This window comes from Gekko japonicus, unplaced genomic scaffold (genome assembly GCF_001447785.1).
Source record: "Gekko japonicus isolate JY-2015 unplaced genomic scaffold, Gekko_japonicus_V1.1 scaffold1475, whole genome shotgun sequence".
Lineage (NCBI taxonomy): Eukaryota > Metazoa > Chordata > Lepidosauria > Squamata > Gekkonidae > Gekko > Gekko japonicus.
This window is the reverse complement of record NW_015166464.1, coordinates 154,391-168,521: the sequence shown is the minus strand read 5'-3', so window position 1 is coordinate 168,521 and position 14,131 is coordinate 154,391. Positions and strand designations below refer to the sequence as shown.

The window sequence follows — 14,131 nt, the reverse complement described above, 5'->3', positions numbered from 1 at the left end:
GGGGGGGAGGAGGAAATCTGTACGAATGCGTCCCCTTCTTTATTCCAGGCACAAATCTTTGCATAGTTTTACTCCAGACTTCTAAAACAAAATCTTTAGTCACTAGAATGTCTGGATGGCTTATGTTTTGGAGTTACTTGCGTGTCTATAATACAGGATCGTACTATAGTATGATGTCCCTGTAGCAGATTCTTGCCTTCTAACCACGCATGCAGACCAAAAAACAATGAGACATGTCTTACATTCAGCTCAGGGGGTGGGACAAGGATCACAAGAACACCTTGTCTTAAGTTCAGTTGCACAGATTTAGACTTAGAATAGGGGGCAAAGAATAAAGGGTTGATTCGATGGCTTTTGGTAAAATGTGGATTTGAAGAGAGACAAAAACCCCATCCCCCACTGGCTTTCTGTGAAGAAGTTTGAGGCATAGGGGGCAGCAAGGGAAGAGGGCAGAGTCATTTAAAGGAGCGGGAGACATTGAGGATGGCTGAGACTGATGGAACTAGAAGAGTGAAGGCTACGGACTTGTGGGATATGATGCAGGAAAACCAGCCCCTCTGTTGCAGTATCAGCCTGGTAGTTTAAGATAAGGTATAGAGAAGGAGCTGCGGTGGCTCAAGTGGTTAAGACGCTGAACTGCAGGCTGTGGAAGGTCAGTAGTTCAGCAGTTCGAGACCCGAGTTGCCGCATGACAGAGTGAGCTCCCTTCTCTGGCCCCAGCTCCTGCCAACCTAGCAGTTTGAAAGCAAGAAATTGCAAGTAGATAAATAGGGACCACTTCGGTGGGAAGGTAACAGCGTTCCGTGCGCCTTGGTGTTTAGTCATGCCGGCCACATGACCACAGAAACTTCTTCGGACAGCGCTGGCTCTTCGGCTTGGAAACGGAGATGAGCACTGCAACCCTAGAGTCGGACTCGACTGGCTTTCGAGAAAGGGAACCTTTACCTTTATAGAGAAGGAGGTTCTGAAGTACAGGTGTAGAACTGGGTGTAATCAGTGTATAGATACTAAAAGCTATTGGATTTGGTGAAAGAGAATTAAAGGGGTCTTCTTGCTAGATGCTGAGTACTTGGGTCACTGTTGCTTTGCTGCTGGCAATCTCTGTCTCTCTTGGGGTTAGAATGATGGTCGTCTGCGACTGAGCCGTCAAGGTGTGATTTTCAAAAACAGCAAAACTGGCAAAGTGGACAACATTCAGGCCTCGGAGCTGTCTGAGGGTCTCTGGCGACGAGTGGCATTGGGCCATGGGCTCAAACTGCTTACTAAGAACGGCCATGTCTACAAGTATGATGGGTTCAGGGAGACGGTAAGATTTGCTTTGGTATCACTTGGTTTCTAAGCTGGATATTGAGAGCAATCCTTAGCAAATATACACAAAAGTCCCATTTCAGTTAGTGGGCTTGCAGTGGATTCTGAGGATGGCAGCCATAATAAGAGTTGTCTTTTGGACTTCTAGACTTGGTAAGGGTGGTGGGAGCAGCTTTTGGTCAAGGTGGCTTAATTTGTCGATACCTTTTTTGGAATTTGCTATTTTCAGTATAGTCAGACTGTTCCACAGTCCAATTTCCTCATATATAAGTTACTTTTTCGTCTGGCCTTGCACTCTTTTATTAGTTTCAGAATCCTTGAAGTAGATTTCTAATTCGATGTCAAGTTGTATCTAGATCAGAGGTGTCAAACATAAGGCCCAGGGGCCGAAACTGGCCCATCCAGGGCTGTTACGTGGCCTGCAAGCAACTGGTGCACGGGAGAGAACAGGAGGCTGCTTGGGGATGGGAGGGCGGAGCCACTCCAATTGTGGCTTTAGCATGGCAGAACAACCTCATCTGCAGCAGTCCGGCAGAACCCCTTCACTTCAGGGACAGACTCACTGGTAAATTGGGAGCTACTGCAGCCACATCCATATCTCTCTACTTGGCCTGCAGCTCCGGGGATGCTGTCCCGGATGGCTTCAGGGATCAGCATTTGCTTGTGTGGGCAGTGTGCAGATGATCCTCTGTTGGGGCACGGGAGCATCTGTCCAGCAGGGCACTGCTGGGTCTCCAGTCGGCCCATGTGGGGTTTTTTCCTGCACCGCCCTCCCAGCACAGGGGGCCTTGAGGACACATCGGCTCAGAGCTTATGAGTTGCTCTCTCCAGTACCCGGCATTATGTTTTATGGCACACATGGTCCAGCCTGACAAAGTGACATTTATGTCAGATCTGGCCCTCATAATAAATGAGTTCAACACCTCTGACCTAGATAGTTGCCTCTTGTACTCAACATGTGCCATTCCTTTCTTAGCTTTGTCTTGTGTGGCTTCCCTGTATTCAAGGATTCTCCTTAGTATTGCTTTTATTTATTTATTTATTTGGATTTATATCCCACCTTCCCCGCAAGCGGGCTCAAGGCAGACTCCAACTTCCTGTCTGAAGTGCATGTCCTTTTTCATATCTGAGGTGTTGTGTCACCTTGTATTCCAGGAGCAGAGACCTTTCTCTTGTTCTGTGTGCTGTTGGGTTACTGCATTAGCTGCGTGTTCCCTCATTAAGTCCTCCTTTCCTGTAGGAATTTGACAAGCTCTCAGATTTCTTTAAGACCCACTATCATCTGGAGCTGGCTGAGAAAGATTTGTGCGTGAAAGGGTGGAATTGGGGGACAGTAAAGTTTGGAGGTAAGTCAATATTGGATAATTGGTATCCTCTGGGATGCTGGTATGTGGAATTGAAGTCTAAAGGACATAGCTAAGAGAAGAGTGAAGTTTTATCTTCACCTTGGGGAAGAATAGCTGTGAATTGTGGTAGAATGTGTGTTTTCCTGAAAAATCCTGTTACTTTTTTGCAGGGCAGCTTCTTTCCTTTGATATTGGGGAGCAGCCAGTGTTTGAAATCCCACTGAGCAATGTGTCACAGTGCACAACGGGCAAGAATGAGGTGACATTGGAGTTCCACCAGAATGATGATGCTGAGGTGTCCCTCATGGAGGTGCGCTTCTATGTGCCCCCTACTCAGGAGGATGGCGTGGACCCGGTTGAGGTCGGTACCGCCCACGTAAAAGTGACATAATAGAGAGGAAAGGAGCTATTTGCCCACATAGCGCATCTTCCGTTCCGATTCACCCCTCTCTAGGCCTTCGCTCAGAATGTGCTGTCAAAGGCAGACGTCATCCAGGCCACTGGAGATGCCATCTGCATCTTCCGAGAACTGCAGTGCTTGACGCCCCGGGGGCGCTATGATATCCGCATCTATCCCACCTTCCTTCATCTTCATGGCAAGACATTTGACTACAAGATCCCCTATACCACTGTTCTGCGGCTCTTCCTGCTTCCCCATAAAGACCAGCGCCAGATGTTCTTTGTGGTGAGGAGTGGAATTTTGGGCAATGATTTTCCTGTTGGGGTTAATCGCTATCATTCCCTTTCTCAGTATATTTCATTCATTGGCCCTCTTCCTCTTCCATTTCCTTTATGAAAAAGGCCAGTTACTTTTGTTCTATGTAAATGTCATGATCTGGGCTGTGCCACCAGAGGCCTACTAGGCCCAGGGAGCCTGGCTAGCTGTAGGTTAGGCTGGGCCTACAACTCCCAGAAGCCCCTGGGAGGTTTTGGAGCCAAAATTGACCAATAGGGAAAAAGAGGGCTGGGGAACAAAAGGGCTGGTGCCAGAGCAGAGGGCAGAGCCAGCAGGAAGGCTGCTGCAGGGGAGAGACCCTCATCCTGAGGGCAGGGTGAGTAGTGTAAGGCCACTTGAGATAGTGAGCTAGGGACAGTATATATATACAGACACGTTAGGACATTTGATTTCTTTTCACCCACTTACTATTGTTATTCTGCACCTTGTTGTTTGACCTCCTATAAAATAAACCTTTTCCTTGTTGTACTCTGCCTGGTCCTCATGCCTATTATTTGGCCAAAAGGGAGGTCCAAAGGTCTTGGGAGGGTGCTCTGGGCCTTCTCGAGGGAGCCTGGAACCAGAGTGGTGGCAGCGTGAGGTGACACCCCACCTGAGTCATGACAGTAAACTAATTTGAAAAACAGAAATAGTGATTTATCCATGTCGTACAACATTCTTGGTGGCTGAGTATAGCAGGGGAGGGAAAGAATCTAGAAGTGGTGCTGAACACATATCCCCCTGTTGTTCTAGGTAATATTGTTTCAGGAGTAGTTGTCCACTCAGCTGTCCCTGGTCCATTCCTATTACCTGCCTGCAGCCCCTCTCCCATGCAAACATTGAATGTATGTAGCGAACTGGACTGCTGTCTCAGTACTGTCGAGGTGACTGATCTCACAGCTCTTTTCATGATTTCTGTAGCTTTATCAGATGGGTGGGGGAGAACATAGCCGGTCCCCTTAGAAGGGCAGCAGAATGGTCTGGTAGTGTCGTATCTATACCAGGCTGCACACGCAGATGAGTTGTTTTTCCCTTGGCTGTTTGCTCTTAACGTAGAAGAGAAGCAGAATTTACATATGTAACTTGCCGTGGTCTGATGTTCTCTGGAGGAGCGGAGCGTATTAATGTGGCTGGGCAGGGCCCTGTGAAAATGGCCCTTGTGGATATAATCAGCTAATTATAATTATCTCTGCTTCCTTCCAGATCAGCTTAGACCCTCCTATAAAGCAAGGGCAAACTCGCTATCACTTTCTTATCCTCCTCTTCTCCAAAGATGAGGACATCTCCTTGACCCTCAACATGAATGAGTGAGTACCCATCACTGTATTATGTATCTTAGTCACCGACTCACAGCCAGGACATCTTCTGCTGACTGTTTCCAGTTTTCATAATACTTAGCATTTTGGAGTCTGCCTGTGTCTTGACTTGTATTTTCTTTGCTGTAGGGATGAAGTAGAGAAGCGTTTTGAGGGACGGCTCACCAAGAATATGTCGGGGTCACTGTACGAGATGGTTAGCCGTGTAATGAAAGCTCTTGTCAACCGCAAGATCACAGTGCCTGGCAACTTCCAGGGGTGAGGCATGCCCGCAGGCAAGGAAAGAGCTGATAAACCTCCTGCTTTTGTCATCTGCGTGGGGGACTGTAGGAAAAGAGGGGAGAGGGTCTAAAATTTATTTTTCATTGAGAATACCAACCAAAAGGCTGTTATTTATTTATGTATTTATTTATTAGATTTGTATCCCGCCCTCCCCGAATGGGCTCAGGGCGGCTGACAACAGAGGCAAATGCCATAACAAACAGTTAAAACAGCATAAAAACAATCAGTAAATAAAGTGCGGTGCTCTAGATGCTAAATCTTATTACTCCAAGATGGGTTCCATTTATCAACCTAGCCTGACAACGTAAGTTCTTCGGTTGTCTAGGCGTCTTCCCAGGGCCGGTTCACTGGTACGTCTAATCCACCATCAAAGATGGTCACACGGTGGTAGCACAGTAACGGCGGCGGCTCCTATGCAAAGGCCTGGCGGAAGAGCTCCGTCTTACAGGCCCAGCGGAACTGTGCCAAGTCCCGCAGTGGGGAAGGCGGTCCCTTAGGTACGCTGGACCCTGGCCATCAGATGGCTGTTAGGATGGACGGTGAAGTTGTAAGAATTCTTACATTTGTGTCTACCAGCCAATGTTCTATCCCAGTTGCAAAGAGCTGGAGCGAACGCCTAGCAACCAATAGTGCTGGGTAGATCAGTGTGGTTTGTGGTGATGGGCTGTGAGTGAAAATTGCTGTTTTGTGATCGCACTAGATGTTAGCATGATCACTCTCTTCCTGTACAGGCATTCTGGAGCACAGTGCATCACTTGTTCTTACAAGGCCAGTTCAGGGCTCCTGTACCCTTTGGAGCGTGGCTTCATCTATGTACACAAGCCGCCTGTGCACATCCGTTTTGATGAGATCTCTTTTGTGAACTTTGCCCGTGGAACCACCACGACACGCTCCTTTGACTTTGAGATAGAAACAAAGCAGGGGACACAGTACACCTTCAGCAGCATAGAAAGGTGAGTGAATGTGTGTGACCCAACGGAATCGTTGACGTAGTTGCAAATGAACACAAGCCTCTTCCCATCAATCACGTCGTTGAATGGAGTATGTCTTCCATTGTGGATGAATTGCTTGCCACCATTAAGTCTCTTTCATTCCAAAAGACATCTCTTTACTGCCTGTCTGCTACTTGTGACCCACCATGTCTAGATTTTTCATACAAGGTCCCTGTCTTGTTCTGATCTTCTAGAGTATCACGGCCTTTCTATGGGGTTGGGGGCAAACTGAATCTATTTTTCCCTGAGAGCAGCGACGCCATTAAATCTCTGCTGTGTGGTCTAGACCTGTCACTTTCCACGCCTGGTCACTGGGTCTGTGGGACTTGCCATAGAATGGCAGATGTTAACATCATTTACTTTCTTGCAGAGAGGAATATGGCAAACTCTTTGATTTTGTGAATGCCAAGAAGCTGAACATCAAGAACCGAGGACTCAAGGAGGTACCTGTTTCAGGGGGTTGGGCAAAGCAGAGGACAGGGAAAGGCAGCTGCTGTCCATTCCTGTTCTTGACCTGCTTGGGTGGGATGGGTTTTCTCTTTCTCTCCAGAGCTTTCTCCCTTCTCAATTTCTGTTCTTTCCTTGTAGAAGAAAAAGGTCTGTGAGATTGTCCCCTCCTCCTGTTGGTTCAGGTCTCCTCCTCTGCATGGCTGTGGTGAAAATTCCTAATCACCATAGTGTAACCTTGCATGAACCACAGAGAAGAGGCAGTAGCCTGCTTTGCTCAGGGAGTGGCTTCCACCTAATCCACTTTTAAGTCACCAGCATGGTTTCTTCCCCATCGTCGGGGTGGTGGTGGTGGTTAAGGTGTATTCCAGTGGACTGTGGAGGCAGCATGTGATGTGCTACGTTTTTGGGGGATTTATGCTCATTGTGTGTGTGTGTATGCACATACATGAGAAACCCTTCCAGTGTAATATGTATGCCCAGGGGCATGCTGGGAGTTGTAGTTTTAGAATATCGGCATGCCCAGGAGATGGAAAATATTGTGAGATTTTATCTGCTTGTGGAATAGAGGAGACTTGCACCAGCTCCTGTGGCATCCCTTGTATGTGTTTCTAGGGCATGAATAAGAACTATGATGAGTATGCTGGCTCTGATGAGGACTCACATGATGCCTACTTGGAACGTATGAAGGAGGAAGGCAAGATCCGTGAGGAGAATGCAAATGATAGCAGTGAAGATTCCGGAGAAGAGACCGGTGAGCCATTTCCCCCCATCTTGGGGGTATAGAAGCTGGCCTTGGCTACAGTGGGGGGGGGGGAAGGGGAGGTCATTTCCCATTTCTATCTGTGGTGTTTCTTTTTTCCAGATGAATCCTTCAATCCCGTGGAGGAGGAAGAGGATGTGGCAGAAGAGTAAGTAGGATGTTTGGTCTGGGATACCTAAAATTTTGCTAGATCAGGATGGGTACCCGTGTTAGTCTGTCTGTAGCGCTAAAAAAGCGTGGCCGGGGTGTCAGCGTGCAGGAGAGTCACTGCTCAAGGGCAGGGTAGGAGCTTCTGTGAGTCTCTGCTCCCTTGAGCCAGTGACTCTCCCCGGCCACAAATCTTGTTAGTCTTTAAGGTGCTGTTGAGTGGAAATGTGGTGGCTGCCATGCAGGAGTGAAGCAGTGCCACTCATTCCAGGGCTCAGGTTGTTTTTTCAGTAGTCCTGGGGAATGCTTTTGGAAAGAGCCATTTTAGAGGCAAGGTTTGGGACTGAAGTTACCTGTTCTCGCAGTGCAGTCTGGGTATTCTGACCAGGTCATCTGGGCCTTTTAAATGTGTCCGAAACTGGTCAAAGAGTGTGGAAGCAAGCAAATCACATAATTGTGAGGCTGCTCAATAGGGAAGTCATGTGTCCTATATATCTTTTTTACAGTGAATATAATAATAGGGGGTACTAACAGTTGAACTTGATTGCCAGAGTCCTGGGAGAATTAAGAGGGTGAAACCATGAACCTGGAACACAGGCTACCAAAATGATGGTGGGAAAAGAACTAATCTTATAGTTAAGGTGTCACTTTGAGACTGACTTCTGTGTGTCTTGTCTTCATCTGTAAAATACACTTGTATTAGGCCAATATTGTCTGGTGAGGATTCAGGGTTGAATGCTGCCATATTGTTGCATTGGTAGCCACACTCTTCCAGCACAAGTCATTGGATGAATGCATTGGCGCTGATGGATTGAAATAGTAGGACCCACAAACTTTCTTTAGGAAAATACTGCATCATTTAATCCCAAGAATGGTTTCACTTAAACACCTGGAGAATAATTGGCACGTGGGGGAGACAAGAATGACAGTGAACTTATTCTACCTAGAACAGACATGATCTTTTGCATATCTGAGAGGGTGGTCTGGTCTCTGGCTTGAATGTGTATATGGGATACTGGAAGGATACAGAGGACAAGAGCCAGCCGTTGTTCATCATAGTACACACTGCTCTATGCCTTTATGCAACATTTCAGCATACTGCTTACCTGGTGCTTGTAAATTAATGTTATTTCACTTCTTCTGGTCTATGAGTATATCCATTCATGGTTTGTGCTTTCGATTAATGATTCTATGGTATAAAGATCCACCCTGAAATTGATGGGAGTTGTAGAGCAAGTACTGGGAAAATGTTTGAGAGAGATGCTCCTACTACAACTTTGTGTCTGTTGATGTGTATATACCACTTGGTTGGTTAATGGACATGTCAAACTGAACGTAGCTTTTCCGTGTGACCTTTCTTTGTGATAGGTTTGACAGCAATGCTTCAGCCAGCTCATCTAGCAATGAAGGAGATAGTGATGAGAAGAAGAAACCGGCCAAAAAAGCCAAAATTGTCAAAGAACGCAAGCCCCGCAAGAAGCAGTCTGAGGTGAGAACAGCCAGGATGTGGAGCTTGTCTGATTCTGACTACAACTAGGAAAAGCATTCTTGTAGACTAGCTTACTGCAGTGTGTACTCTACATGGAGCACTTCAGTTGGTGCAGAATGCAGCAGCCAGGTTATTGACTGGAGTCCATATCATTCCAGCCTTGACCTTTCTACCCTGGCTCCCAGTCTGTTTCCAGGCATAATTCAAGGTGCTGCTGTTGACCTTTAAAGCCCTATATGACTTGAGACCAGCATATTGGAAGGACTGCTTACACCTTTACAAGCCTAGCTGACTGCTACAGTCATCCTTTGCGGCCTGCTTCAGGTGCCTCCACCTGCGATTAGATGGCTGAACACCTGGGAGAGGGCCTCCTTCTCAGTTGCAGCACTAAAACTCTGGAACTCCCTCCTCAGGCAGACTTGCCTGTCTCCTTCTGTTGCCATCGTCTACCAGCTGGTGAAGGCTTTTTTGTTTTGTTAGATGTTTCCTCCATGACCTCTGCTTCCTGCCCTATGTTTTAGTTATTGTTTTTCCATGTGTAATTTAGCTTTGGTTTTAGTTGTAAAAATATACTTTTTATTTGATTTTGAAGTTTTTTTAAAGATACGTTCTTATTGCCTATGTTTTTATGCTGTTAGCTCCCTTGGTGGCTCTGATGAGGTTAGAAAGGCAGGATATAAATCTTGTAAACAAATAATAATTCAACTCTTTGGCTTATTCTGGGCACAAGAGAGGATTCTTGGGGCTTGCCTTTAGGAGTGGGAGTGCCAGTGAGAAGGCAGTCTAGTCTAGTATTACATGCTGCTTAAACGAGGTACCTTTGCTAAATTATGACATGTAAGGAACTGCTTAAAACTGGAAATGCTTATTTCTGTTCATTCTGCATACAGTCATTTTTGTGTTCAGTGCTAGTATGGTTTAGTCAACTGGGGATATTTCCACTGCTTAGACTTTCAAAAAATGTTTTACATGCTCTCAGCTGTCTTCATATAGTTAAGATTTCATTGGTCCTTGGCAGCCCATAATGTGTAACGTTCCTTTCTTAGTTGCTCACTTTTCCTTGATATGGAAACGTTTTGTGGTATTAGCATGGTCTCCCTGGACTATTTTTTAAAAAATTCTTTTGCATTTAGACAGTACTTCTAACCATTACTTTTGATTATGGAGCATCCAGGGGTCTTTTCGTAGAAAAAGAGCTGCAGGAGCTCATTAGCATATGATATGCTAATGAGCCAGTAGGTGATTAGCATATGCCACGCCCCCTGACATCATCTGAAGAGGAAGCAAAAGGGGGGGAGGCATCTTCAAAAGCCTCCCCTGCCCTTCCCCAACTGGCTTAGGGGGGGGAGCAAAGAGAGAAGGGGTTTAAAGTTTAAACCCCTTCTCACTAGAGTTGGGCCACAGAAGGAGGAAAGAGGGAAGGAAAGAGAGAGTGTAGAGAGAAAGAAGGAAGGAAAGAAAGAGAAGGAAGGAAGGAAAGAGGTAAAGAAAGAGAAGGAAAGAAGGCTGGAAAGAAAGAGAAGGGAAGGAGGGAATGAGGGAAAGGAGGGAAAAAGAGAAGGCGAGAAAGAAAGAGAAGGGGAGGAGGAGGAAAAGGAGAGGAAAGGAGGGAATGAAAGAAAGAGAAGGAAAGGAGGAAAAGAGGAAGAGAAGGGGAAGAGAAAGAAAAGGAGGGAAAGATGGCAAAGAGATGGAGAGAGGGAGGCTCTACCACCCCCCCACCCCCACGGATCCCTTACTTACAGCTTTGGCGGGGGGTGGGGGAGCCGGCAGCGGGGCTCTCCGGGCGTCTCCCAAGCCGCAGCACTTTCAGTGCAAGGAGCTGGGGGCGGGGCTTGCTGCTGCCACCATTTGTCTGGGCTCCTGGGCTGCCAGAGCGGTGCTCCGGCACGCTCCGGCCCCAAAAGACCCCTGGGAGCATCTCTCTTCAAAGCAATGGTTAGAAATGATAGTTGAAGTGATTCCAGGGACACTTGTCAAAGTTTTATTTTTACTTTTATAGCATACTGCTGTGAGACAGGGTGTATTCCGCTACCCTGGAACCTTCAAGGTAGTGATGAAGAATTATAAGAGGAGGTGCTGTGGCATGGGGGGGTGGGACACCCCCTCTCCCTTGAAGGCTAAATATGCCAGTTCTCAGTTGGCCGGCGGGCTGTGTGTACTTGCACTCGTGCCATCCCTCTTTGCTCATCCGTGTCCCCTCTTCCCCTTTTCCCTCTACACTCAGAACTGGGGACAACCGGCCATGTGGTGCTCTCCCAAGTACCTTGAAAGGCTTCTGAACTTCCTTCATCATCCCTCTCTTAAAGCAGCCAAAAAAGCTGTCCCAGAATTTGGGACAGGCCCAGAAACAACTTCCAAAGTAGTTTGAGGAGCTGATGCTAGAAAAAAAGGCAAATTGATGTAGTGTAATGGGGTATGGGTGGTAAATCTCGTTTTTATTGGAAGGTGGCTTCAATTATATTTTCTTCTCTTCCCCTTCTCAATAGAGCAAGAAAGGCAAAGACCCCAATGCCCCGAAGAGACCTTTGTCTGCATACATGTTGTGGCTCAACGCCAACCGTGAGAAGATCAGGTCCGATTGTCCAGGCATGAGTGTCACTGACGTGTCCAAGAAGGCTGGAGAACTCTGGAAAGGGATGTCAAAGGAGAAGAAGGAGGTACGTAGGGAGGAGACGGCTGGCCACGGTCGCCCGTGCAATAGGGATGGTGGGTGGATACATTTTCTGAGAAATTGTTTGATGAAGGTGTTGTGTAGCTTGTGGTACATAAATTCTGTGCACTTATACAAACTTGCAGAATTGGAAATCTTTTACCACGGACTCTGGGATGGGATCAAGGAGGAATGCTGTAGGGCAGAGAAAAGGCTAAAGCATTTGAGGCTTTTAGTTTAGATCAAGGGACAATACAAAATGTATTGATGTACGTCTGGAGAGGAGGGAATCAAGGGAAGCTTTTCCCCTCTCTCAATACCAGCAAAGTCATCTAGTAGAACTGAGCGGCGGCCGATTAATGGCAGAGAGAGAAAATGTTTTACACAGCTGCAAATAACTTGTGGAGTTCACCGCCAAAAAATGTAATGATGGCTACATTTCAGGTGACTTTAAAATAGTGCTGATTCATCAAGGCCCAAATGACATGTTGGCTAAATGGCATCCACTGGTTCAGAAGCAGTTTGTCTGAGTACCATTTACTGTTGTTTTTGTAACGAAATGGCTGCCAGGCAGAGGTGGCAGGTTACCTTAAAATGGCCGCCAGTCGGGTAGTCCTCTGGAGGGGGGAGGTGCTCCATAGGAAACAGTGGGGCCGCCATACCTCCCGGCCCACATTTCCCAGCAGCTTTAGGGAGAAAGAGTGGGCAAGTAGGGACCCACCCCGGGGGCGGAGCCAGGCGGATAAAGGCTTTGGCCCTCCAGGAGGGAGGCTTTTAGTCTCAGCCTGAGTCTTGGCCTCCGGCAGCTTCAAGGGGCGTGTGCAGGTGGGACTCCTGCTACCAGAGGCTCCGTGGTCAGTCCAGGCCGCTATAGATCGTGGTGGACAGCCAGGAGGCCTAGCAGTATTGGTGACTAGTCCAGAGGAGGGCTGGAGTTTCTCTGCGACCCAGAGGAGTGGGGGAAGCAAATCCCATCCTGAGGCCACCCAGCCTTAGAGGTAGAGAGGGTGTGTGTGTGTGTGTCGGGGACAGAGGGATTGCCGTTTAGATCGTGTTTATTTCCTGCCCAGGTTGAGTTGATGTGCCTGTGTTTATTTTCTGTGCCTAACTTGTACATAGTTTAAACAAATCTTCTTTTTGAAATTATAAAGCCTGGTCGTGCCTTGACCACATAGTCCTCCCCGGTCAGCACGTTACCAGGGAACTCAAATGGGCCCAAATCAGAGGGGTTCCCAACTCTCTAGGGGGTGCCCAAAGATCAAAGTACCCACTTTCCTGGGTTGGGGAATCAGCCAGAGGGGGGTCTCACTGTGTCCCTCTAGGAAGGCGGTGTCAGTCCAGTGAGTGGTGGCAGCGACAGAGGAAGGAAATGGCCCCACCAGGCAGGGTGGGCAGGCAAAAACAGGGCCTTGCGAGCCACAGAACAGCTGTTCAGCCTCCCAGGGCTGAGGGCGGGTCCCCGTTATGCCACGGTTTTCATGCCAATCCGGTGGAAGTATCAGGCTGACCCCCTGTGGGGGAAACAGGATGCTGGACCAAGTGGACCTTCAGCCTGTCCCAACACAGTTCTCGTGATTCTGTCTGTATTTAAGGCATCCATACCTACCACTAGACAAAGAGGTTTTCTGTGCGTGTGCCCTAATAACTTTCTGAGAATTAATAACCCCATGTCACTAAATCCATCCCATCCACGGGAAGATCTTTTCACTGTGTGTATAAGGGCTGAAAAATAATTTTAAAAAATCTATGTTGGTGTATCCTGAATTTCCAGATCTCCATATAGATGCCTGGTTCTGGCCCTAGTGTTAGGAATGGTGTCCACAATCATCTCTTGCAGTCTGTATGTTGAATGCTGAGTGGAAATGACTGTTTGTAGGAATGGGAGCGCAAAGCTGAAGATGCCAAGAGGGATTACGAGAAGGCCATGAAGGACTACAGCGAAGGGGGCAAGTCAGACAGTTTCAAAACGTGAGTAGCAGGGTCTTCCCAGGGTAATAAACTCTCACGAATGGGAAGGAAAATCAAACTACTTTCTTTCTTTCTTTCTTTCGGCGGGGGATCACTTTCCTTCCTCTCCATGGTCTCTCTCATTATGGCTTTTGGCTGCTCTGCCATTTCAGCATCTTGTGTACTTTGCTCATTTGCAGGGAGAAATCAAAGAAGAAAAAGAAGCCTGAAAAGCCAGGGAAAGGCAAACCAGAGAAGAAAACCACACCTGCAAAGTCTTCTTCTGCCAGCAAGAGTGCCCCCAAGCCACTAGGCGAGAGCTTCAAGAGTAAGGAGTTTGTGTCCAGTGATGAGAGCTCTTCAGGCGAGGACAAGAAGGAGGTGGGTGCTCTGGGGGCAGTGGGCTGGAGGAAGAGAAGCGTGTGTGTGTGTGTGTGTGTGCCGTTCTGGTCAGAACCCTTTGACCTCTCTTCGTTGCTATGGAGGAGTTCCCTGACATGGGACTGGCGTTCCATTCACCAGGTGTGTGATCTCTGAAAGCTGTAGGCCGGCCTTCTGTTCGGCAGGCACTAAGTTACCTCCCCCTTCAGCTTTAGCTGCTGTGTACATTGGAGATAAACTATTTCTTTGTGTGCTGGATATTTACAGTGTTTGGGGATCCACGGAATTCAGAGTGACTCAAGAGAAGTGTGGTATTGTAGGGAGGCAATATTGGGATAGGGAAAG

General features: G+C 47.6%; 1 protein-coding gene across 1 annotated transcript in view; it reads left to right on the top strand.

Annotated features, from left to right (window-relative positions):
* SSRP1 (structure specific recognition protein 1) overlaps positions 1–14,131 on the top strand; it is a 16,883-nt gene that overhangs the window by 1,492 nt on the left and 1,260 nt on the right. The window contains exons 2-16 of the mRNA XM_015412085.1: positions 1,121–1,306; positions 2,549–2,654; positions 2,825–3,015; positions 3,109–3,339; positions 4,573–4,676; positions 4,815–4,943; positions 5,699–5,920; positions 6,330–6,402; positions 6,548–6,556; positions 7,022–7,160; positions 7,272–7,317; positions 8,685–8,805; positions 11,295–11,465; positions 13,335–13,426; positions 13,606–13,786. Of these exons, the coding sequence (XP_015267571.1) occupies positions 1,121–1,306; positions 2,549–2,654; positions 2,825–3,015; positions 3,109–3,339; positions 4,573–4,676; positions 4,815–4,943; positions 5,699–5,920; positions 6,330–6,402; positions 6,548–6,556; positions 7,022–7,160; positions 7,272–7,317; positions 8,685–8,805; positions 11,295–11,465; positions 13,335–13,426; positions 13,606–13,786 (2,001 nt within the window). The remainder of the gene's footprint in view (positions 1–1,120; positions 1,307–2,548; positions 2,655–2,824; positions 3,016–3,108; positions 3,340–4,572; positions 4,677–4,814; positions 4,944–5,698; positions 5,921–6,329; positions 6,403–6,547; positions 6,557–7,021; positions 7,161–7,271; positions 7,318–8,684; positions 8,806–11,294; positions 11,466–13,334; positions 13,427–13,605; positions 13,787–14,131) is intronic.